This window comes from Pipra filicauda, unplaced genomic scaffold, assembly GCF_003945595.2.
Source record: "Pipra filicauda isolate LSUMZ 115617 unplaced genomic scaffold, ASM394559v2 scaffold582_size373904_pilon, whole genome shotgun sequence".
In the NCBI taxonomy this organism is placed as follows: Eukaryota; Metazoa; Chordata; class Aves; order Passeriformes; family Pipridae; genus Pipra; species Pipra filicauda.
In genome coordinates, this window is record NW_024104734.1 from 352260 (window position 1) to 373889 (window position 21630).

General features: G+C 70.9%; 3 protein-coding genes across 6 annotated transcripts; 1 reads left to right on the forward strand and 2 right to left on the reverse strand.

Annotated features, from left to right (window-relative positions):
- Nucleotides 1-17: 17 nt before the first annotated feature.
- FMNL3 (formin like 3) lies at nt 18-12385 on the reverse strand. 3 transcript variants are annotated; one of them, XM_027732206.2, is made up of 27 exons: nt 12156-12385; nt 9595-9678; nt 9415-9495; nt 9255-9331; nt 8129-8212; nt 7634-7786; nt 6685-6793; nt 6530-6606; nt 6362-6455; nt 5979-6053; nt 5780-5890; nt 5545-5691; nt 5335-5436; nt 5009-5255; nt 4769-4837; nt 4277-4401; nt 3990-4192; nt 3533-3767; nt 3381-3449; nt 3157-3237; nt 2922-3051; nt 2680-2840; nt 1821-1922; nt 1651-1740; nt 1451-1562; nt 1216-1314; nt 18-590 (listed from the first exon to the last, which is right to left on the reverse strand). In XM_027732206.2, the coding sequence occupies exons 1-26, from the start codon at nt 12303-12305 to the stop codon at nt 1223-1225; spliced, it is 3060 nt and encodes a 1019-aa protein (XP_027588007.1). In that variant the 5' UTR covers nt 12306-12385; the 3' UTR covers nt 18-590; nt 1216-1222. The 3 variants fall into 3 exon arrangements, with proteins under 3 accessions (XP_027588007.1, XP_027588006.1, XP_027588008.1); XM_027732205.2 differs by having other exon boundaries at nt 5545-5694; XM_027732207.2 differs by lacking the exon at nt 1216-1314 and having other exon boundaries at nt 5545-5694.
- Nucleotides 12386-12706: 321 nt separating this feature from the next.
- On the forward strand, nt 12707-16515 carry TMBIM6 (transmembrane BAX inhibitor motif containing 6). Of its 2 annotated transcripts, none has more exons than XM_027732201.2 (10): nt 12707-12801; nt 14166-14266; nt 14357-14465; nt 14553-14673; nt 14762-14810; nt 14902-14999; nt 15094-15173; nt 15283-15383; nt 15463-15535; nt 15940-16515. In XM_027732201.2, the coding sequence occupies exons 2-10, from the start codon at nt 14211-14213 to the stop codon at nt 15961-15963; spliced, it is 711 nt and encodes a 236-aa protein (XP_027588002.1). In that variant the 5' UTR covers nt 12707-12801; nt 14166-14210; the 3' UTR covers nt 15964-16515. The 2 variants fall into 2 exon arrangements, with proteins under 2 accessions (XP_027588002.1, XP_027588003.1); XM_027732202.2 differs by lacking the exon at nt 12707-12801 and adding an exon at nt 12883-12986.
- A 102-nt stretch (nt 16516-16617) lies between these two features.
- Nucleotides 16618-21585, reverse strand: NCKAP5L (NCK associated protein 5 like). The gene is made up of 11 exons (XM_039387696.1): nt 21484-21585; nt 21090-21158; nt 20936-20974; nt 20696-20815; nt 20498-20611; nt 18439-20171; nt 18214-18367; nt 18060-18138; nt 17686-17970; nt 17441-17580; nt 16618-17063 (listed from the first exon to the last, which is right to left on the reverse strand). The coding sequence occupies exons 1-11, from the start codon at nt 21583-21585 to the stop codon at nt 16827-16829; spliced, it is 3072 nt and encodes a 1023-aa protein (XP_039243630.1). The 3' UTR covers nt 16618-16826.
- Nucleotides 21586-21630: the final 45 nt, after the last annotated feature.

The window sequence follows — 21630 nt, forward strand, 5'->3', positions numbered from 1 at the left end:
CCCCAATCAGGCAGTGGCCGTGTAAAAGACTCCATATATTTCACATGTACAAAAAGTCACTGGGGGGCGAGGGGGTGGGTCCGGGGGGGTCCTGGGACAGTGGGCACCATCCTGCCACTCCCCCCACACACCCCCCCGGCCTGGCTTTGGTCCCTTTTTTTTGGCACTTAGTGTTCACATCAGTGGTCAAAGTGTCGAGCGCGGGGTGGGGGGGTCCCTGTGGTCCCTGTGGTGGGGTGGGGGCCCTGAAGCAGTGACACCCTCCCACCCCAGGGATGAGGGGACCCCGACTGGGAGAGGGCACCCCACGGGTCAGCCCTCGGCGCTGGGGTCCCACCACAGCTGGATTTGGCCTCTGTCTTGGGTGGTCTGGGGGTGGTCCGGGCGCAGGGACGGGGGTGTCACCCGCGAGGACGGTGGCACGAGGACATTTCCCCCCAACCCCTGCACGGTGTCGGGACAGGACAGAGCCTCCCCGGGCACCTGCAGGGCAGAGGGGGGTGAGGAGGGGAAACTGAGGCAGCCCCAGCCCCCCCTGCCCCCAGCCGGGTCCTCGACCTCTCCCGGCTACAGGCGGATGCACCTGCGGGCTGTGGGACAGAAGGGACAGTCAGGGACAGTGTTGGGGACAGCTGGCCTGGCCCAAGGGAGGGCCCAGGTGACCCCCCCTGGGTACAGGCAGCTCAGGGTGAGTCCTCCCAGCACTGGGCTGGGACCCAGTAGTGCACTGGGATCCCACTCTGGGATCCTGTAGGGCACTAGGACCCTGTGCTGGGATCAATCAGTGCACTGGGACCCTTCCCTGAGATCCAGTATTGCATTGGGATCCCACCTCAGACCCAGTAGTGCACTGGGATCCTGTCCTGGGATCCAGTGATGCACTGGGACCCTGACTTGTGATCCAGTATTGCACTGGGACCCCCCCCAGTATTGCACTGGAATCCCTTCCTGGGACCAGCCTGGCAGTGGGATCTGCGCTGGGACCCAGCATTGCACTGGGATCCAGTGCTGGGATCCAGCCTTGAGCTGGGATCCTGTTCCAGGATCCAGCCTTTCACCAGGATCCTGCTCCATTCCAAGGGACTGGAGGGTGCTGGGCACCCCAGGGTGACAGCATGCGGGGAGGGGGCGTGCAGGAGGGGACATGCGGGGCCAGAAGGGATCCGGGGGGGGATCCAGAGGGGGATCCAGGAGGATCCAGGCATGCAGTGGTACCTGGGGACTAACAGCTGGACTCGTCGTGGTGGGACGGGTCGCAGAAGAAGCGGGAGCCCCGCTTGGCCGTGCGGGCGGTGAAGGGGACGCTCTTCAGCGCTGCGGGGGGCACGGGCGGGGAACGGGGGGGACAGGGAGATGTCAGCCCCCGTGGCCAAATTGGGGGGTGGAGGGGACAGGGAGATGTCAGCCCTGGCAGCCGGGGGGGCCAGGGCAGGGGCCAGGGGGGCCGTACCGGTGATGATGTCCTCGATGGTGCCGTCCTTGCCCTCGTACACGGGCCGGTGGTCCTTGGCCTGGCGCCGCCGCAGCTCCGCGATCAGCTCCTGCTGCTGCCACTTGTTGCGCTGTGAGGGCGGGTCCAGGTTAGGGACAGGGGGGTCCCCGCTGTGCCCCCCCCCCTCCCCAGCCCACCCGGTGCCCACCCGCCCTCACCTTCTCCTGCTTTTTAGCCTCCTGCGCCAGCAGCTTCTCCCGCATCACCTCCTCCTGCTTCTTCCGCGTCTCGTTCTCCTGCTCCGCGTCCTGCCGGGGCACGGGGGGCGGTGGGAGCCATCCCCCAGTGCCACCCACCCCCCCTGTGTCCCCTCCTGGTCCCGCCTCACCTTGTAGGAGCGGATGAACCGGACAAAGACCGGGAAGAAGACGGACGGGGGGGTCGTCTTGGGGCTCTCGCCGAAGTACCGCACCACGGTGTTGTAGGCGTCCTGGCACGGGGTGGGCGGTCAGGGACGGGGCAGTGCCCGGCTTGGGGGGTTTGCGAGGCACGGGTGGGCACCAGGGGCAGGCGCAGCAGGGCGGGAGTGCACGAGGAGTGTGCAAAGCAAGGTGTGGACGAGCAGGTGCGCGTGAGGAGCGCGAAGACAAAGGTGTGGACGGCAAGGAATGCAAAAGGAACAGGCGAGGGAAGGCAGGTGCACACCGGGAACGTGCGGAGTGAGCCGGGGATGGCAAGGAACGCACAAGGAACGTGCAAAGCAAGGTGTGGATGAGCGGGAGCGCCCGAGGGCTGTGCAAAGCACAGAGCAGGTGACAAGGTGTGTGCAAGGCAGGGCAGGTGTGCACAGGGAGCGTGCAGAGTGAGGTTCCTGTGGCGAGGAACGCACAGGGATCCTGCAGAGCAAGGTGAGGATGCCTGGGAATGCACAAGGATCCTGCAGAGCAAGGTGAGGATGCCCGGGAATGCACAGGGATCGTGCAGAGCAAGGTGAGGATGCCCGGGAATGCACAGGGATCGTGCAGAGCAAGGTGAGGATGCCTGGGAATGCACAAGGATCCTGCAGAGCAAGGTGAGGATGCCTGGGAATGCACAAGGAGGATCCTGCAGAGCAAGGTGAGGATGCCTGGGAATGCACAAGGATCCTGCAGAGCAAGGTGAGGATGCCCGGGAATGCACAAGGAGCATGCAGAGGATGCCCCGCTGTGCCCAAGGTCCACGCAGGGCCAGGAATGAGCCGCCCTCACCTCGGCCGTGCGTGCATCCCGCTGCAGCCGCTCCAGCTGCCCCTCGTTCCCCCCCAGGAAGGAGCGGAGCACGGCGCTCTCGTGCATCCCACACTCCCGCCGCAGCAGCTCCATCCCCCGGCCCAGCTCCTTCACGTCCAGCAGCACGTTCTCCAGGGACACTGCGGGGGACACGGGGCGGGTCAGGGGGTCCTGCGGTGTGGGCACAGCGAGGGGGGGGCTGCGGGCACGGGGGGGGGCACCTGCCGCCGCCTTCTCCACGAAGTGCAGCTCCTGCCAGAAGGTCGCCAGCTCCGGGTACTTCTCCCGCACCGTCAGCGCGATGAAGTGCAGCAGCGTCATCTTCCTGTCCGTCGACTTGGTGTCCAGGAGCTGCAGCAGGATTTGGGGAGGGGGGGGTCAGCGCTGTGGGACGGGACCCCCTGGGGGGGGTCCCAGGGAGCCGGGGAGGGGGATGGGGGGGCAGGGGCTGCCCACCAGGTCCAGGCTCTGCAGTTTGAAGCCGTAGACGGCGCCACGTTTGCTGCTGTTCATGTAGTTGCCCAGCGCCAAGATGATCTGCAGGGGCGAAGCACCGGGGATGGGGAGTGCAAAGCAGCAGGATTGGGAGGTCAGGAGAGAGTGGGACCCCCACAGGACCCCCCCCTTCTCCCAGCTCCAGCGAGGCTGGAGCGCAGGACCCCCACCCAGCCTGTCCCCACCTCCAACATGTGCTTCAGCTTCTGGGAGGACTTGACGGAGGCCGAGGCCGCGATGATGGCGTTGAGCTGCTGCAGGGGGACAGCACAGGGGGGGCTCAGCCAGGGCGGGGGGGGGTCCAGCAGGAACAATCCCCCCTTTCCCGGCTCCGTACCGGCGTCAGCATCTGGATGTTCTCGGCGAAGTTGCCGAGGAAGGCCATGATGGCCATGCGCTGGGGCAGCCTCTCCACCTTGCTGAACTGCAGCATGAACCGGTCCTCGTCCGCCAGCTCCTCCAGCGGCTTCCGCTCGCGCTCGTACTGACGCAGCGCCTTGGCCTCGGCCTCCGTGGGCAGGAACCGCATCAGGCACTCCACGAAATCCACCGGCAGCGTCGCCAGGTCGAACCTGCCCCGCGCCCACAATGTCAGGGAGCAGCTCGCGGCAGTGCCTGGGAGCCCCGAAAACCAGCCTGGCCCCCCCGAAACCTGCCCGAACCCCTGAATCCCTCCAGACCCCCCCCTGCACCCCAACCAACCCCCTCCGCACCCCTGCCAGCCCCCCTGCAACACCAACCAACCCTCCCTGCCCGCCCACCTCCCGTTCCCCCCCCCAAATGTGGGGACATACGTGTGGATGGCCCGGCAGATCTCGTCGGCGCCGCGCCCAGCCTTGCGCAGGGTGATGGCCAAGTTCTTGGCACGGTTGGCCTCCAGCAGCGTCACCTTGGTGGCCACTTTCTGCGCCGCCTTGCTCTTGGCACACACCAGGTCCAGCGCCGGGCCCTGCGCCTTGGTCTTGAACAGCTCCTCGAAGCGCTCCAGGTCCAGGTCCTGGGGGGGACGAGGGGGGGTCACAGGTGGGTGGGGGGGTGCTGGTGCCCACCCAGGGGGCTCAGGAGGGGGTCCCGGGCTCACCTCCAGCACCCGCTCGTCGTCCAGCTCGCTGAACACGGTCCCGCTGATCTGGTTGGGCTTCAGCGCCGTCCAGTTGAACACGGGCAACCGGAATTTGGTCTTGATGGGCTTCTTGATCCGGATGGCTGCCAGAGGGGTGGGAGCCGGCTCAGCACCCCCCAGGGCAGCGGGAGGAGGGGGGACAGGTCCTATGCCCACCCTGAGCCATCTGAGTCCGGCGTCACCATCCCCTGGGCCACCCCATCCCTGTTCCTGAACGGGTGTTCCTTGGGGATTGCAATCCTGACACCCTGGTGCCTGCAACCCTTCCCTGTCCCCTGTCCCTGTCCCTGTCCCCACAATGCCTCCACCCTCCCTGTCCCCATCCTGATTCCTTCACGGTGCCTGTCCCCTGTCCCTGTCTCCCTGGTCCCCATGTCCTCTCTGTCCCCATTCCCACAGTCCCTGCACCGTCCCTGTCCCCACCCCCACAGTCCCATCACCCTCCCTTACCTGAGAGCCCGACGGTGAGGGCGATGGAGGGCGAAGCCCCGGGCAGCGGCGGGGCCGGGGGGCACTTCCCTGTGAAGCCACGAGAGGGTGAGACCCCAATTCTGGGGACTCCCCCCACCCTCTGGAGTAGCCCAGCACGAGGGACACCCCACTTTGAGAGCCCCCCCTCCCACCCCTGGGGACAGCCCAGCTCGGGGACGCCCCATTTTGGGGGATGCCCCGGGGGCTCCCCCTCCTCACCTGGGAGTGGGGGCGCGGGGGGCGGAAGGGGGGGCGGCGGGGGGGGTGGAGGGGGCGCGGCCTCCACGGGGGGCAGGACTGGGAGCCGCAGGGTCTCCTCCAGGGGCTCGGGCTCGGGCTGGGGGGGGGACTCTGCGCCGGGCACGGGGGGCGGTTCGGAGCCATAGCGGCGCCGGAAAGCCTCGTCCTTCTCCTTGATCATCCGCCGCAGCGTGTGCACCTGGTGGCTCGTGTGCTCGTAGGTCTCCTGGGGACAGCAAGCGTCAGGCCGGGGGGGTCGGGACCCCTCCCCGCTCCCCACAGCCCCCCCGTGGCCCCCGACGCACTTTGACCACCTCCAGCTCCTTCTCCCGCTGCAGCAGCTGCTTCTCCAGCTCCGCCACCCGCATCATGTTCTCGTTCTCCAGGTCCAGCAGCTTCTCCGTTAGCTGGGGGGGTGGCCACGGCTGTGACACCCCCTCAGGGACCCCCCAGGTGTCACCACTGACCCCCCCCGGGACCCCACAAGGTCCCTGCAACCCCCCGCGCTCACGTACGTGGGACAGGTGTTCCTCCAGCTCCTCCACCTTCTCCAGGGCCACGTTCTTGGTCTCGGCGTCCTCCAGCAGCCCCCCCACGTCAAAAACGTTGTCCAGGTACGCCTGGATCTGCACCTGCAGCTTCTCGCTCTCCGTGTGCCTCGACTTCTGCGGGCACGGGGGCGGCGTCAGGGATGGGGGGGCCCTGTGGGGTGACCCCCCCCCCTCCCCAAGCCCTGACACCCCCCCGTACCTGCAGGAACTCCTCCAGCCCCAGCTTGGTGAACTCGTACTGGAGGTGGACACGGAAGTTCATGTCCTCCACCGAGTGCACCACGATGTTGATGAACTGCATACAGGCCACCTGCGGGCAGGGGTCACCTGGGGTCACTGGGAGCCCCCCCTGGCCCCCCACAAAGACCCTCCCCCTCGCTCAGGACAGGGCGTCCCACCATGAAGTCGATGCTGCTGTCCTCGTTGCGGAAGTATTCCATGAGCCGCTCGAAGCGATGCTTCTCCTTGCACACCTGAGCAGGCAGCGGACACAGGGTTATCCTGACTTGGCCTCCCCCCCTGTCTCCTGGGCTCCAGTTTCCTAATCCCAGTCTGGTCCTGGTGCCCCCAGACCGCCCGGTCCTCATCCTCCCTGATCCCCCCATCCCATGTGCTCCAGGCTCCCCATCCCAGCCTTCTCCTGGGGTCCCCCATCCCTCCATTCCCTGGGTCCTGCTCCCCAGTCCCAGCCTAATTCTGGTGCCCCCATCCCAGCCTGGTCCTGCCTCCCCCCCAGTCCCACCATCCCAGCCTGGTCCTGCCGCTCCCATTCCCCTCGTACCTCCTTGAAGTTGTCGAAGGCCGCGAGGATGATCTCGTGGCCCCCCCTGACCAGGCACACGGCCGCCAGCAGCTCCAGCACCAGCGCCTTCATCCTGGGCACAGCGTCACCGTCACCGTCACCCCCGGCCAGCATCGGGACCCCCGTCCTGCCAGACCCCCCCCTTACCTCGGGTTCTTGTTATTGAGGCTCAGGGCGATCTCGTTGACAGCGTGAGGGTGGGACATGACCAGGTTGAAGCCGTACTGCGGGGACGGAGCAGGGACAGCGTCAGCCGCGGCGACAGCGGCGACAGCGGCGTCCCCGCCGCGGGGTGACGGTACCTGGTAGTTCATGATGGCCCGGAGACACATGATGCAGAGGTGGACGTCGTCCTTCTGGCTCACCAGGCGCGAGTTCTTCAGCGCCCGGCGGCTGGGCAGGGTCCCGTAGCTGGGGGACGTGGGACACGCGGTGAGTGGGACCCTCGCCCGCGGTGCCGCACCGCCAGCGCTCACCGAGGGACGGGCCGGGGACAGCGTGGGGACAGGGCGGGGACAGCGTGGGGACAGCAGGGCTTTAGGAGGGGCAGAGGCAGAGAGAAGAGGTCGGAGGGCGAGAGGGACAGAGGCTGCAGACGCGGAGCCGCCGCAAGCGCCGGGCCGGCCCCGGGACGCCGGTACTTACCCGGCGGGCGGGCGAGCGGCGAGGTGGGCGCGGAGGAGAGAGAGAGAGAGCACAGCCAGAGAGGGGGCACCCGGCCCTGGAAGCAGAGATGGGGCGCGTTACCCCGGGGTAGAGCCAGAGCAGGGGCGGGCGGAGCACGGGCAGGACGGGACGCGCGAGGCAGCGCAGGACGCGGCACACGAGGCACGTGCCACGGCACGGCCACGCCGCGGGCGAGGCACAGCCCGAGCTCCGGGCGCTGCACGTGGCGTGGTGCGATGCACACGGCGCGGGGCACGATGGCACACGCCACGGCGGGACGGCGCTTGGCACGGCACACGCTGCGGCACACCGGGACACGCCGTGGCACACCAGCACGTGGCACAGCACACCGGCACACACAGTGGCACACCGGCACGTGGCACGGCACACCGGGACACACAGTGGCACACCGGCACGTGGCACGGCACACCGGGACACGCCGTGGCACACTGGCACGTGGCACGGCACGCAGCAAGCGGCAGCTCCGTGGCCAGCCAGAGCCCTCCGGCAGGACGTACCCCCGCAGCAGGACGCGCCCCCCCAGTGGGACGTGCCCCCACGGTGGGTGTCCCCCCGGGTACGTACCGTAGGGCGGTCTGGCGGGCCGAGCGGGCCAGGCTGCTGGCGAAGGGGGCGGGCAGGGCGCTGGGGTGCTGCAGATCCTCGATGGACCTGCTCCAGGCGCGCAGCTTCTCCAGCGCGCCGTCCTCGCCGCCTTCCAGGCCCTCAAAATCCAACCTGGAGTGGGGGGGGGGACACACGCGTGCGGCAGGGGGGGCACAAGGCTTTGGCAAGGGGGCACACGGCTTTGGCAAGGGGGCACACAGAGGCAAGCGCTGAGGCGGGGGGCGGGGGGGCAGCGGGGCAGGGACAGGCGCGAAGGTGGCTCTGGGACCCTCAGGGTGGGCAGGAAGGGGGCTGAGCATCCCTTGTCCCTCGGGACACCACGGCAAGCGGGTCCCCCCCGTGGTGTCCCAGGGATGATAAGGGACCAACCAGCATCGGCCGCCCACAGCAGGGGGCTGCTACAGGGACCAGGACCCCCCCCACCCCCCAGGGCCCCCCCCCGACCCCACTCACATGACGGCGCACTGGGCGAAGGACAGGTAGTTCACCAGCACGTCCAGCCCCTTGTTCTCGTCGTTGAGGAACTCCCGCACCCACCTGCGGCACCAGGAACCCATCAGGGCCCGCAGGGGTCGGGACCCCCCCCGGCACGACCCCCTCCACCGCAGGGATCCCCGTCGTGGCGCAGGGACGGTGAGGGGGGGGGACATCCCGGGGCTGCCGTGGCAGTTGCAGCCTCTGTGCTATCGCCGGTGCCAGCGCCGGTCCGGGGTTATCTGCGGGCTGCAGGGCGGGGAGGGCTCGGCGCGGGCGGGAAACAGAGGTGGGTGCTGGGGCTGCTGCACCCCCACCCTGGGAACCCCGCCGTGGGGGGGCTTCGGGGTGCCCCGACGCCTGGGGGGAGGGTGTCGGGGTGCACATGTGAGGTGCTGTGCCCAGGGGCAGGGAGGGGTGCGGAAGGGGGTGCACGGAGTGGGGTGCGCGGGGTGGGGGCTCCACCCAGGAGCGCCGGGGGTCCCCACGCCTGCCCACGGCCCTGCGTCAGGGAGCCGGGGGGGGGGCCGCAGCTGCCCCTTTCCTGCCGCCGCCAGCCCCTCGCCCCAGCCCGTTTCCTGTCTCCGGCTGCTGCTATTTTGGGTCCGTGGGCAGGGACGAGCGGGGCCGGCGGCGGGGAAGAGCCCGGCACGTGCACGAGCCGCCCCGGGCACGCGGGCACGACCGGGCACCCGCCGCTGACGGCCCCGACACCCCCGGGACCGCCCCGTCCCTCCCTCCGCCCCGCGCTGCCCCCGGGGCATCCTGGGGAGGATCGGGGTGTCGCCGGCTCGGGGACGGTGCCGACCGAGCCCTGAGGTGCCAGGAGGAGCCAGGCGGGATCTGGCCACGCTGCCTCGTCCAGGGCGTCATCGCTGGCCCATCCGCCCCGGCATCCGCCCCCGGGACCTGCCCGCGGGCCGGGGCAGGAACCGGCCCAGTTCCTGCAGCGCCTCCGGCTTCCCTTGCAGCTGTGCAGGGCTGGTGACGGGACCCCAGAGCCCCCCCGCGTCCCTGCACCCCACCCTGGGACCCTGCACCCTCCCCCAGGACCCCACACCCCACACTAGGACCCCACAGCCCCTCCCTGGGACCCCCCACTCACCCGATGTGGTTCGTCCTCAGGCTGATCTCCAGCTCACGCAGCACTTTGGTCGACTCCTGAACCCTCCTCCTGAACTTCTGGGGGCAGAGCAAGGCTGAGCTGTGCCCCCTCAGAGCCCCCCAGACCCCCGGGCCCCTCCCAGGCCCCCCCGGTCCCTCACCTTCCGAGTGACACCTGGCTCCAGGAAGCTGCGCAGTTTCTGGATGTAGGCGTGGGGGGGGCTCTTCACCTGGAACCGCTCCTGGAGGGGACGAGGGGGGGGCGTTGGTGACACTGGGACAGCAGCACAGCTCACCCAGACCCCCCCCCCCCAGGATGCCTGGGACCCTTCAGCCCCCACCTGGTCACAGATGAGGTCCCACTTCTTCTCGTTGTCGTACTGGCGCAGGAGCCGGGCTTTGTCCGGGGGCAGGTTCATGGAGCTCTGGGGGCAGAGCAGAGGTGTCACCCTGGGGACACAGGGACACTGTGCCCCCCGGGGGCACCCAGACTCAAAAAGCACCCTGGCACAACACAGCCCTTAAGGGCACTCAGGCCCATGGCACAGCCAGGGTCACCGGCACCGGTGGGCACAGATGTGGCACAGGGACAGCAGTGCCAGCAGTGCCAACAGGGCCACGTGCCAGCTTGCGGGCAGCACCAAATCTCCCCATCCCCGACGTGTCCTTCCTGTCTGCACCCGCTTCCGCGCGGCAACCGCAGCCTCCGCTCCCGACCGCGGCGAGGTCGGGCACCGGTGCCGGCTCACCAGGACACCGGGCACGAGACTTGGCACTGGTGACAGCTCACCAGGACACCGGGCACGAGACCTGGCATCGGTCCCAGTTCACTGAGGCACTGGGCACAAGGCCAGGCACCGGCGCTGGCTCACCAGGACACCGGGAAGCCCCATGGGGGACCCCAGGACCCACAGTGCGGGATGTGGCACAGGGGACACAAAGGGAGTGTCCCAGGGGGCACCGGGGATGCCGGATGGCCGCGGGATTGGGGCAGTGCCACCCCCGCGGGAGATGCCGTCACAGCACACGATGCCATCCCGGTGGGCGATGCCACCCCCGTGAGTGATGTCACCCTGGTGACGCAGGTCCGGGCAGCCCCGTTATCGGGAGCCGGTCACTGCCACCGCTCCACCCGCCCCGTGGCAGCTAAAATTATCCCTCCCCTGCACATCCCGATCCCACAAAGCCGCAGGAAACAGGGATACAGAGACTGGGCGAGACCGAACACCCCTGGGCAGGGGTCCCGCGGGCCCACGGGGACGTCACCGCCAGCACGGGGCCCCCCAAAACTGCCCCCAAAAGGGGCACCGTTCCCTCCCCACAGGTCTCCGCTTATTCCCCCCGGACCACAGGCGAAATCCCAGGGCCCTCCCGGAGACGGAGGCGGAAGGGACACACGGAGACCCCGGGTGGGGTCTCGGGGGCATCGGGGGGGCACCGGGGGGCTTTGAAGCGCAGCCGCCCGCCCCGGCGTTCCCGCCGCTCGGTTTCCTGCCTTTGTGGTGGGAGCGCGGCCGCTCCCGGCCGGGCACTTCCTCCGCCGCCGCCCCCACCGGGAGCCCCCACGGCTGTCCCGGGGGCCGAACCCCTCCGGGGAACGGCGGTACCGGGGCTGGAGCGCATCCTGGGGCTGAGGGGCACCGGGGCGGATCCTCCCGTCCGGGGGCCGCCGGAGCTCCATCACATGATGGAATATTTTCCACCCCCGGCAGCAGTCGGGACGGCACCGGGCGCTGCCGACGGGCGCGGGGGACATTTTGGGAGGTGAGGGGGGGGGTGCAACAACCCTCCAAAACTGAGCCCCTCCCCGGTATCGGTGTCGCCCGGCAGGACGTGTCCCCCCCGCCACCGGCCCCACGGGGACCGGCGGCCGCATCCGCCCCGCGTGGGATGCGGGACGGGCAGCGGCGCCGCGGGCGGGAGCCGCTCGGTCACCGGCGGGACGCGCCCATGCCGGCGGTGCCGGTGCCCCCCGGTGCCCCCCCGATGCCCTCCGGTTTCGGCTTCCAGAGCCCCGTGGGACCACACGGCATTTCCTGCCTGGCCGCGGCTTCCGCTGGCGGCGGCCCCCACCGGGACGGCGGGGCCGGGCGTCGGGGACCGGGGGGCACCGGTGTCACCGGTCACGGTGTGTCTCCCCCGCCAAACAAAGCCGGCGACGCGGAGGGGCCACCGGGACGGCCCGCGCCGCGAGCCCGGCGCCGGTGGGTTCCCTCCCGCAGTATTGGGGGTCCCGATGGCACCGGTGGCACGGGGTGGGGACGCGGCACTGCCGAGCCACGTCCCGGGGATGCGGTGGCACCGGCGGGCTGGGCCGGTGACCGCGGCGGGGTGGCCACCGCCCCGTCCGTGACAACGGGCCGGGGACCGCGCGGGGGACCCGCGCTCACCGGGAACCCCCGCACCCACCGGGAACCCCCGCCTCCACCGGGAATCGGCACCCAAGGGGGAACCCCAGCCCTGGGGACCCCCGCAACCACGGGGACCCGCCTCCCGCAACCCCGCTCGCCGCCCCGACGGGACTTTCCCGGTTCACAAAGTCCCCGGGGCCTCAGGGGACCCGCCGGTGGCACCGGGAGTGGCGTCACCCCCCGGGGCTGTCCCGGGTGGGGTATTCCCCGCGGTCCCGAGGCCACTGCCCATCCCCGCGGGCACCAGCGCTCCCCGCCCGTCCCCGGTGGCTCCGGGCGCCGGTGTCGTCCCGGCGGTGCCCGGTGCCTGCCCCGTGGCCCGGGTGGGCGCATCGGGAGGGATCCCGGGAAGGGGCGGACCGGGGGGGCGCAGCGGGACCCGGAGGGGGCGCGGGGACGGAGTACGGTGGAAGCGCACCGCGGGGGCGCACCGGGAACCGGAGGAGCCCACTGGTAACCGCGGGGGGGAGCGGCGGGAGTCGGCCTCTCACCAGCACCAGCGCGAAGCGCTCCTCCAGCTCGCAAGGCTCCGGCATCGGCATCTTGCCCGGGGCGAACAGTCCGGGCCCCCCCGGGTGGCCTGCCGCCGTTCCGGGGCCCCGGGGCAGTGCCTCCCCGTCCGCGCTCTCCACGTTCCCCATCCCCGGCCCAGGCACCGGGGGGCGGCGGGGGAGGCTCAGCCCGTCGTGTCCGGCGCTGCCGCCGCCGCCGCCTCCTGGTCCCGCCCCCCCCGCCCCGCCCGGTCCCTCCCGGTCCCGCCCGGTCCCGGTCCCGCCCCCGCCGAAGCCGGTCTCGGCGGCGCCGCCAGGGGGCGCCCCGGGGTGCGGCCGCGCCGCCGCGGGGGGGCTCGCGAAGGCCCCCGCAGCGAACGGAGCGCTCCCATTGGCCAGGTCCGCGCCCGCGGCAGCCAATCAGCGTCGCGTTCTCGCTCTGCGGGGCGGGGCTCGGCGCGGCCCAACGGCGGCGCTCGGGTGCGGCTCGGGCGGTAACGGCGGCGCGCGCCGGGCCCCGCCCCCGGGGCCCGCGAAAGCCAATGGGACGAGGTGAAGGGCGGGACCAGGAGAGGGCTCAGCCAATCGGCGGCGGGGGGCGGGGCGCGGCGCTCGAGGCCTGGCACGGGCGACGGACGCGGCGCAGGTGCGGGCGGGGGGCGCGGGACGGGGGGGCCCGGACCGGGACGGGGGGGCCAGAGAAGGGTCTGGGAGGTCCGAGGGGGCTGCGGAGCCAGGGAACCCCCCTAAAGCAGCCCTCTCAGGGCTATCCGGGGGGTCCCGCACCCCCCAGGCCCCGCGGCAGAGGGGGCGCGCGCCGATCGGGCCCCGGTGGGGCTCCGCCCGGTTCTACCGTGGGGGATCGGAGGGAATCGGGGCTGGGGGAGCGGGGGGAGGAGGGGAAGCGGCGGGGCAGGGCCTGGGCCGGGTGCAGAAAGCCGCGGGTAAAGGTCGCTCGGGCCCGAGCGGGGGCGGCACCGGCGAAAGCGAAAGCGGCGCTGGGGCCGGGGGGGCTCCGAGGGGAGCCGGGAAGGGGGGGCTGGGGTCCGGCCCCGGGTCCTCCTGCCTCCCCGGGACCGACACCCAGCGGGACCTGCCTGATGGAACGGGCTGGCCCCGGCGGCCCCGGCCCCGGGGGGGTGTTAACGCCGGGGGGGGGGGACACCTGTCACACCCCTGCCACACCCCTGCCACACCCCTGTCACAGCCCTGTCACACACCGCCAGCCGTCACAGCCCGGCGGGGACTGTCCCCATGGCCGCGCCTCCGCCCCTGCCCCGCCGGGGGGTGACCCGGGGGGTCCCCATGGCCTGGTGGCACCAGCCCCGTGGTGGCACCAGCCCGATGTCGCTGTCCCCGTGCTGGGGTGTAACCCCGGCACCCCCGGGCTGTGCCGGTGTGGCAGGATGAGACACCCCCCCAGATCCTCCCCTGTGCCGGGGGGGTGCTGGTTGAAACCCCCCATCCCGCACCCCCTCGGGCCCTTTTGGGTCCCCTGTGTCCCTCGGGGACAGGTGGCCCGTGCCACTGGCCGGGCAGGTCGGACTCCCGCAGGCGCCAGAGGGGACAGAGCCGGCTGAGCCGGCCGGGCGAGGAGGAGGAGGAGGAAGGGGAGGAAGAGGCCCTGCCGGGAGCCTCCTGCTGCCGGAGCCAACTCCGGGGACGTCATTACGGGCACTAATAGTCACCTGGCGCAGCGACATTTCCAGCTGCCGGCAGCGCTCCCGCGGCACCGGGGCCTTCCCGGGGGGCTCTCCCGGGCCTCGCAACAACCCCCCCGGGGGGTCCCCGGGGGCCGTGCCGGCTTTGCAACAGCCCCGCAACACCCGGCGGATCCCCGGGGGCCTCGCAACAGCCGGCAGCGCTTGCACCAGCTGGGCCGGGGAGGCTCCACAACCCGGGCAGTTCCCAGCTCCTGCCGCTCGCTCCGAGCTCCTGGGCTCCCACCCGGCTCCTGGGGGGAGTGTGGGAGGGCTCTGGTCGCCCCTGACCCCCCCTGTCCCCTCACAGCTTGCACCCTGCGGAGCGGCCCTGGGCCCATCCCAGCCTGGCACCATGAACGTCTTCGATCGGAGCATCAACTTCGACGCCCTCTTCAAGTTCTCCCACATGTGAGTGACACCCCTGGGCAGGGCAGGGGGGTCAGGGGGGACTGTGCCAGCCCCTTCTGCCCCCCTCACACCCCCTCCCCTCGCCCACAGCTCGGCCTCCACTCAGGAGCACCTGAAGAGGGTCTATGGCAGCTTCGCCCTCTGCATGTTCGTGGCGGCCGCGGGCGCCTACGTCAACATGGTGACCCACCTGTTCCAGGTGAGGGCCCTTTGGGGGGCACCCCAGCTCTGCCACCCCCCGGGTGGGGCGATGCCCAGCCCTCACGTGTCTCTTCCCCCTCCCCAGTTTGGGCTCCTGACCGGCCTGGGTGCGCTGGGACTGATGGTTTGGCTCACAGCCACCCCGCACAACCGCGAGACCGAGCAGAAGCGGCTGGGGATGCTGGTTGCCTTCGCCTTCCTCACAGGTGGGTGGGCACCGGGGACCCCCCTCACATCCTGTGGGACCCCAGCCCCCAAAATGCCTCCTGTGACACCCAGCTCTGTCCTTTCCAGGCACCAACCTGGGACCCCTCCTGCAAATGTGCATCTCCATCAACCCCAGGTAGGAGTGTGTGTCCCCATCACCCCCTAGACCCTCTTCCCACCCCAAGCTGCCTCCCAGACCCCTTTGAGCCCTGTCTCCTCCCCCCCAGCATCATCCCCACCGCCTTCCTGGGCACTGCCACCATCTTCGCCTGCTTCTCCCTGAGCGCCCTGTACGCCCGGCGCCGCAGCTACCTCTACCTGGGAGGTGAGAGGGGCTTTGGGGGGGACTCTCAGGGAGTCCAGGGGCTCCCCTGGGTGGGCAGGGCCCAGGCCTCACTCCCTGCCCTCTCTCGCTGCAGGTTTCCTGCTCTCCGGGCTCTCCCTGCTCCTTCTCTCCTCCCTGGTTAACGCCTTCGTGAGATCCACCTGGGTCTTCACGGTGAGTCCCCTCCCACCTGCCAGGACCACGCTGAGGACGGACAGACAGACAGACAGGTGACCCCAGCAGGGGACTGTCCCCACCTCATGCCCCCTTCTCCTCCCCACAGGCCAACCTGTACGTGGCTCTGATGATCATGTGCGGCTTCGTGCTCTTCGACACGCAGCTCATCATCGAGAAGGCGGAGAACGGGGACAAGGATTACATCTGGTGGGTGCTGGGGACACGAGGGGGGGGACACAGGGCACAGGGCGGCCCCCCCCCGAGCATGCATCCCTCTCTCCCACAGGCACTGCGTGGATCTCTTCCTCGACTTCGTCAACATCTTCCGGGAGCTCCTGATGATCCTGGGCATGTCCGAGGTGGGTGAGGGGCCCCGGGACAGAACTGCCCTGTGGGGTGGGGGACAGGGGGCAGAGCTGCCCTGTGGGGTGGGGGACAGGGGGCAGAGCTGCCCTGTGGGGTGGGGGACAGGGGGCAGAGCTGCCCTGTGGGGTGGGGACAGGGGACAGAGCTGCCCTGGGGGTGGGGACAGGGCAGAGCTGCCCTGTGGGGTATTGGTTTTTTTTTTGGGGACAGGGGACAGAGCTACCCGGTGGTGCGGTGACAGGGGGCAGAAGTCTGCCTGTGGGGTGGGGGACAGAGCTGCCCGGTGGGGTGGAGGACAGGGGGCAGAGCTGCCCTGTGGGGGGGGACAGGGGGAAGAGCTGCCCTGGAGAGTGGGGAACAGACCCAGTGGTGACCGTGGCCACCTCTCCTCTTGCAGAACAAGAAGAAGGAGAAGAAGTGAAGCGGCTCCGGGCCGAGGCGGAGCCGTCCCTGTGTCCCCATGTCCCCTCCTGTCCCTCCCTGTCATTAAAGGGGCTGTGCTTTGCTGCCCAGGAAGCAGCCGGAAGCTTTCGCACCTCGTGGGTTTTTTTCTCTCGTTCGGCTTTTCTTTTTTTTTCTTTTCTTTTTTTTTTTGATTAAAAATTGGCCAATTTGTGGGTCCTGCTGGAGTTTGGCTCCCCCACAGCCCCCCAACTCCCCCCCGGCCCATGGCCCTCAGGGGGGTCACCCACATGTCCCCTTTCCATGGAGGTTTGTCCCCAGCCCCGCTGGCTCCCAGAACATTCTCCTGCCCCGGGAAGCCATGAGAGCCCCAAAACCAGCCGTGGGGGGGTTTGGTGGGACCCCCCCCAGCCAAACTCAGCGGCGGAGCCTCCCCTTTAGCACCAGTGCCAAGAAGTGAAGCTGTGCTGGGAGGGGCCGCGGGGACGTCGCGATTCCCAGCGCTCCCAAATCCCGCCGTCTCCGCTCTTTGTACACCGGGATGATTCAATAAAACCGCTCAGACTCCAAACTCTCGGCCCCCTCCCTCCATCTCCCGTGTCCGTCTGTCCGTCCCTCCATCCCCACGTCCGCCTGTCCCTCCCTCCGGCGCAGGGACGCAGCGGCTGCACCGTCACGTATATAAATAACCCGGGGGGGGGCAGCTTTATTGAGTTAAAAACCCATCGGTGGGGGCTGTACAGGGCCATAGCACCATCGGAGAGAGCCGGGAGAAGGGGGGGGACAGGACAGCGGGACCCCCCAACCCAGGCAGCACCCCCGGAGCGGGAGCAGGAGCAGTGGGGAGGGGGGTGGAAGACGTGGGAGCGCGGCCGGGGGGGCTCAGCCCTGGCTGCCGCAGGAGGAGAGGCTGTCGTAGAGCGAGTCGCTGAGGGACTCGGAGTGTTCCAGCCCGGGGGGGCCGTGCCCCCCATCCCGGGACCGGGCCTCTGTGCTGCCCTCGTCCCCCACGTCCGAGGCGCTGGGGGTCCGGCTGCTGCTGGCGCTCAGGGCGGGGGGCAGCGGCGGGGGGGCCTCCGGGGACGCCCCTCGGCGCCCGGCCGGGCTGCACACGGGTGCCTGGGGAGGGACAGGGTGGGCAGGGGGGGGCTGCCCGTGCCCCCCCCTCCCCACCAGCGCTCACCACACCCACCGCCATCTCCTTATTGTGGGGGGACCCCGTGGGAGGAAACCCTCATCCCCCCAAGATGTTTCAGGGCCTTGTCACCCCCACTGGGGCACGTGAGGATGTGGCAAAGGATCCCAGTGCTCTGGTGAGTCCCCCCATGTCCACTCCCCATGGCCCCCCGTGGCGTCTCCGTCCCTGCAGTGAGGGCAGGAGGGTCTGGGGTCCCCATGCCTGGGTTTCAGAGTCCTGCTCCAGAGTTTTAGGGTCCCCACACCACTGTTTTAGGGTCCCCATGCCAGGGTTTCAGGGGTCTCACAGCCCCCCTTACCTGCACGGGCCGGTGCAGCCCCTCCAGCCCCCCGGAGGGGCACAGGAAGGGGTCGGCAGCACCGCAGGCTTTGGCGTTGGGGAAGGTCCAGTTCTTGCTCTGCTGGACACGCCGCGGCTTCCCGGTGTCATCCCCGGTGTCTGTGGGATACAGAGGGTCAGCGCTGGCCTCAGGGCCCACCCCGGTGCCCCCATCGCGGGGGAGCCAAGCGTGGGGCACACCCCTTGCCCGGGGGGGACACCCACCTTGGGGCGCGGCGCGGTGCCCGTGCGGGCCGGGGGGTGCTGGGGGGCGGCCCCCCGGGGCACTCCGGTGTTTCCCGGGCACCAGCAGCTCCTCGGCGCTGGGCACCTCCCGCTCCAGCGTCCGGGCCTTGCGCGGCACTTTGGTGGCGGCGGCCGGCACAGCCCCGGGCAGCGCCTCGGGGCGGCCCCGCGGTTTGGGGGTGCTCTTGGCTGGGACCCCCCCGTAGTCGGGGGGCGGGAAGGTCCCGATCCCGCTGTCCAGCGTCCGTGTCAGCGACCCGCAGGCTGTGGCACGGGTGGAGGGGTCAGTGCTGGGGTGGGGGGGACCACCCTGGTGCCCCCTCCCCACCGTAACCCCCCCGTCACCCCCTCACCGGCGAAGTGCTGCGATGTCCCCGACTCGGACAAGCTCTCGTCCGACGGCAGCTCGTCCCGGAGCCCCACGTCCGGCACCTGCAGGGGCATGGAGGGTGAGGGGCTGGGGATCCCCCCAGAGCAGGAGCCTGGGGGCTGGGGGGGTGTCCTCACCTTGTCCGGGGGCTCCCGCAGGTGCCCCACGATGCCGTTGCGGGGCGGGCGGCAGAGCCGGGGGTCTTTGGCGTCGGGGGGGACCCGCCGGAGGTCACAGAGCTCCCGCTTGTGCTCCAGGCGGGTCTCGTAGGGAACGTCCTTCCCGTCCACCCTGAGGAAGGACAACGCATCAGGACACCCCACGCTCGCCCCCACCCCGAGGGGACCCGGGTGGGCGCTCACCTGTCCAGCAGCTGCTGCATGAAGGTCTCGGCCGTCACCTCCTGGTACATGACGGGGAGGGGGCCGGGGCCGCGGGGGGGCCCGCGGGGTCTGCCCTTCTCCAGCGCCAGCCCCTGCAGGAAGGCGTGTTCCTCCCGCAGCGCCTTCCGCAGGTCCTCCGCCTTCTCCATCAGCTTCGAGATGTTGAGGCTCTCGGCCTCCAGCTTGCGGGCGGCCAACTTGACCTCCCTGCGCAGGGGCGCGGGGGTCCCGGCCCACTCGCGCCCGCGCCCGCCGTCCCCGCGCCGGCTGAGCGCGGGCAGTTTGCTGCGCCGCAGCCCGAACCAACTCGCCAGCCCGGCCTTGCCCTTGGCCTCGGCGCCCGGCGCCCGCTCCTGCCCCTGCAGCCGCAGCACGTTCTCCTCGATGCCCTTCATCACCTTCTCCTCGATGGCCGAGTGCCCCGCGGCGCCCGGCGCCGGCCCCGTGGGCTCGGGGGCCGCGGGGGATTTGTGGGGACCCCCGCCCGCCTTGGCGCCCGAAGGCTCCTCGGCCCGCGGCGCCCCGGCCTTGCCGGTGCCCGTCTTGGTGGGCAGCTTGGTGGGGCTGCCGTGGGGGCTGCGGGAGGACTTGGCGGGGGGCGCCGGGGGGGCCCGCGGGGGGGTCCTGCCGGTGGCCGCGCGCCCTTTGCCCCCCGCCTTGCCGGGGTCGCCCATGGAGCCGGAAGAGTAGCAGCGGGCCAGGGGCTCCGTGCCGTGCGCCGGCTCGGGGTGCTTGAGGCTGCCCCCCATGCCCCCCCGGGGTGGGGGGCGCAGCTCAGCCCCGTGGCCCCGCTCAGGCCGCCCCGGGCCGGGGGGCTCACGGCCCTCGGCCCCCCGCAGCTTGCCCAGGGCAGCCAGGCGCTCCTTGAAGGGCAGGTAGCCCGGCTCGGGGGGCTTCTTGCCGGGGCGGCGGGCGGGGGCCGAGCCCCCCGTGCCGCGGCGGGAGCTGGGGGGGGAGGCGGCCGCCCGCTCGGCCCCGGCCGGGGGGCCCGGGGGCCCGGGGGGCTGCTCGGCCACCTCGAAGGTGTGGGGCGGGGGGAAGGCGGGGGGCTCCGGGGAGCCGGGCTCCGGGGGGGCGTCGGGGGAGGCGCGGCGGCTGAGCCCCGGCGAGGCCTCGGGGTGGGTGCCACGACAAGGGATCTTGGAGGGGTGGGCGACCTGGGGGCTGAGGCGCAGCCCCCCGGGCGGGGGGGGCAGCTTGAGCACCTTGGCGGGGGAGGGCAGGGCGTTGGGGACCCCCCCGGGCGAGAGAGGGGCGAAGCCCCCCTCGGGGCTCTCCTCGCCCGGGGCGTAGAGCCCCAGGAAAGCGGGGTGGTCCCCGCGCCGCTGCCGGGGGGGTCCCCCGGGGGCTTCGCCATTGCGCCGGCAGCAGCCCCCCCCCTCGCCCCGCAGCAGCCGCTCGGCCAAGGCGCTGAGCAGAGCCCCCCGAGGCGGCCCCCCTTCCTCCGGAGAGGAGCAGGGGCTGCCCTCGGCCCCCCGCCACCCCCCCGCAGCCCCCGGCCCCCGCAGCGGGCAGGGGGGCCAGCCCGGGGCCGTGCAGGGCTCGGGGGAGCCGGGGGAGGCCGGGGGGGGCCCCAGCAGCGGGTCCGTCTCCTCCAGCTTGCGCAGCACCTCCAGGATTTGGGCTTTTTTCTTGAAGAAGGGGGACAGGGCGTCCAGAGGGGGGGCACCGGGGCTGAGCCCGGGGCTGCCCGACGGCACCGGCGGCAGCACCTGCAGGGGTCGGGCACTGTCACCCCCTGGGCACCCGGCACTGAACCCCCCCGGCACCAGGGGGACACCCTGGGGACACGGAGAGGGACGTGATGGGCTTTGGGATGGGGACACAATGGGGACAGGGACACCACAGAAAGGGTGATGCCACAGGCACGTGGGTGGGGACACCCAGGATCCAGGGAGGGGGAAGGAGAGGACACCTCGGAAATGGGGTCCCACGGGCTTAGGGACACCAGACACTGGGAAGAGGGAAAGGGGAGGGGGTGCCACAGCCCAGAGAAGGGGACACGGGGACAGGGGGGGTTGCAGACACTGATACTCACCTCGGGCAGGGGCACACAGAGACCAGGGGGCAGCGGGGGGGGCGGCTGCTCTGCAGAACATGGCTGGGGGGTGACGGGGGCGTCCAGGGGCACTGGCACCGGGTGCAGCGGCAGCTGGAGAGGAGGGAGACGGCGGGTTAAGCTTTGGGGAGGCTCTGCCCTGTGGCCCCCCCAGCTCCAACACGGCCCCAGGCACACCTGGGGCAGGGACCCGGTCGAGAGGTGCAGCTTCTGCTGGAACAAGTCACTCAGTGCCTGGTTCTGCCGCTCCAGCTCGAACACCCGTTTCTTCAGCTTGATGCACTCCTCACGCAGGTCCTGGCCAGGGCAGGGGGATGAGGGGGTTAGAAAGGACCCCTCAGACTTCCAACATCCCCCCCAGATCCCCAACATTCCCCCTAGAACCGCAACTCCCTCCCCAGCCCTCCTGACACCCACCTTTTGGTTGAGCAGTGCCTGCACCACGTGGTTGGCGACCTGGGGAGCAGAGGGGGGTTTGGGTGGGGTGGGAGGGCACACACAGCCCCCTGCCCCGGCACACACGTGTGCACACGTGTCCCACATGTGTGTGTGTGTCCCTGTGTCCCCGTACCTCGTCCAGGCAGCGCTCGTACGTCTCCCTCTGGTTCTCGTTGGCCTGGGCCAGGGCCGAGTTCTCCGCCTGGGACAGAGCAGGGACGACTCAGGGGATGCAGTGGAGGGGCCCGGGCACCTGGACCCCCCCGTGGCACCAAGGGGACCCCTCCTCCTCTTCCTGGTAGGACCCAGTGCCACTCATGGAGGGGCAGAGCTGACCCCGGAGCAGTGGCACACAAGGGCCATGGAAAGTGCTGCCCATCACCATGGTGCCCGGGCTGTGGGGTCCACGGCTGGCTCTTGGCACCAGCTGCATGGTGGCCACGGTTTCATGGTGGCCATGGCTGCCTGGTGGCACCAGCCATGGCTGCCTGGTGGTCCCGTGCCCCGGTGGTCCCATCCCCACGTACCTCCAGCTCCCGCAGCCGCTGCAGCAGCTCATGGCTGGTGCCCGTCTCTCCCAGGGCCGCGGGGCTCCCGGCTCCCGGCGCCTCAGCCACGCTCTCCGACATCGCTGCTGCAGGGGACACGTGTCAGGAGGGTCCCTGCTGGCCCTG

Bases quoted from the DNA above. Each gene is read 5' to 3' on its own strand.
- TMBIM6 (XM_027732201.2), top strand. From the start codon at position 14,211: ATGAACGTCTTCGATCGGAGCATCAACTTCGACGCCCTCTTCAAGTTC. The intron at 15,000-15,093 runs GTGAGAGGGGCT...CTCTCGCTGCAG, and splicing joins CAGCTACCTCTACCTGGGAG to GTTTCCTGCTCTCCGGGCTC. The intron at 15,384-15,462 runs GTGGGTGCTGGG...TCTCTCCCACAG, and splicing joins GGGGACAAGGATTACATCTG to GCACTGCGTGGATCTCTTCC.
- FMNL3 (XM_027732205.2), bottom strand. From the start codon at position 12,305: ATGGGGAACGTGGAGAGCGCGGACGGGGAGGCACTGCCCCGGGGCCCC. The intron at 9,496-9,594 runs GTGGGGGCTGAA...CGTCCCCTCCAG, and splicing joins GGGACCTCATCTGTGACCAG to GAGCGGTTCCAGGTGAAGAG. The intron at 3,450-3,532 runs GTACGGAGCCGG...GTCCCCCTGCAG, and splicing joins ACATCCAGATGCTGACGCCG to CAGCTCAACGCCATCATCGC.
- NCKAP5L (XM_039387696.1), bottom strand. From the start codon at position 21,585: ATGTCGGAGAGCGTGGCTGAGGCGCCGGGAGCCGGGAGCCCCGCGGCC. The intron at 18,368-18,438 runs GTGAGCGCCCAC...GTCCTTCCTCAG, and splicing joins ATGCAGCAGCTGCTGGACAG to GGTGGACGGGAAGGACGTTC. The intron at 18,139-18,213 runs GTGAGGACACCC...ATGCCCCTGCAG, and splicing joins TGCGGGAGCCCCCGGACAAG to GTGCCGGACGTGGGGCTCCG.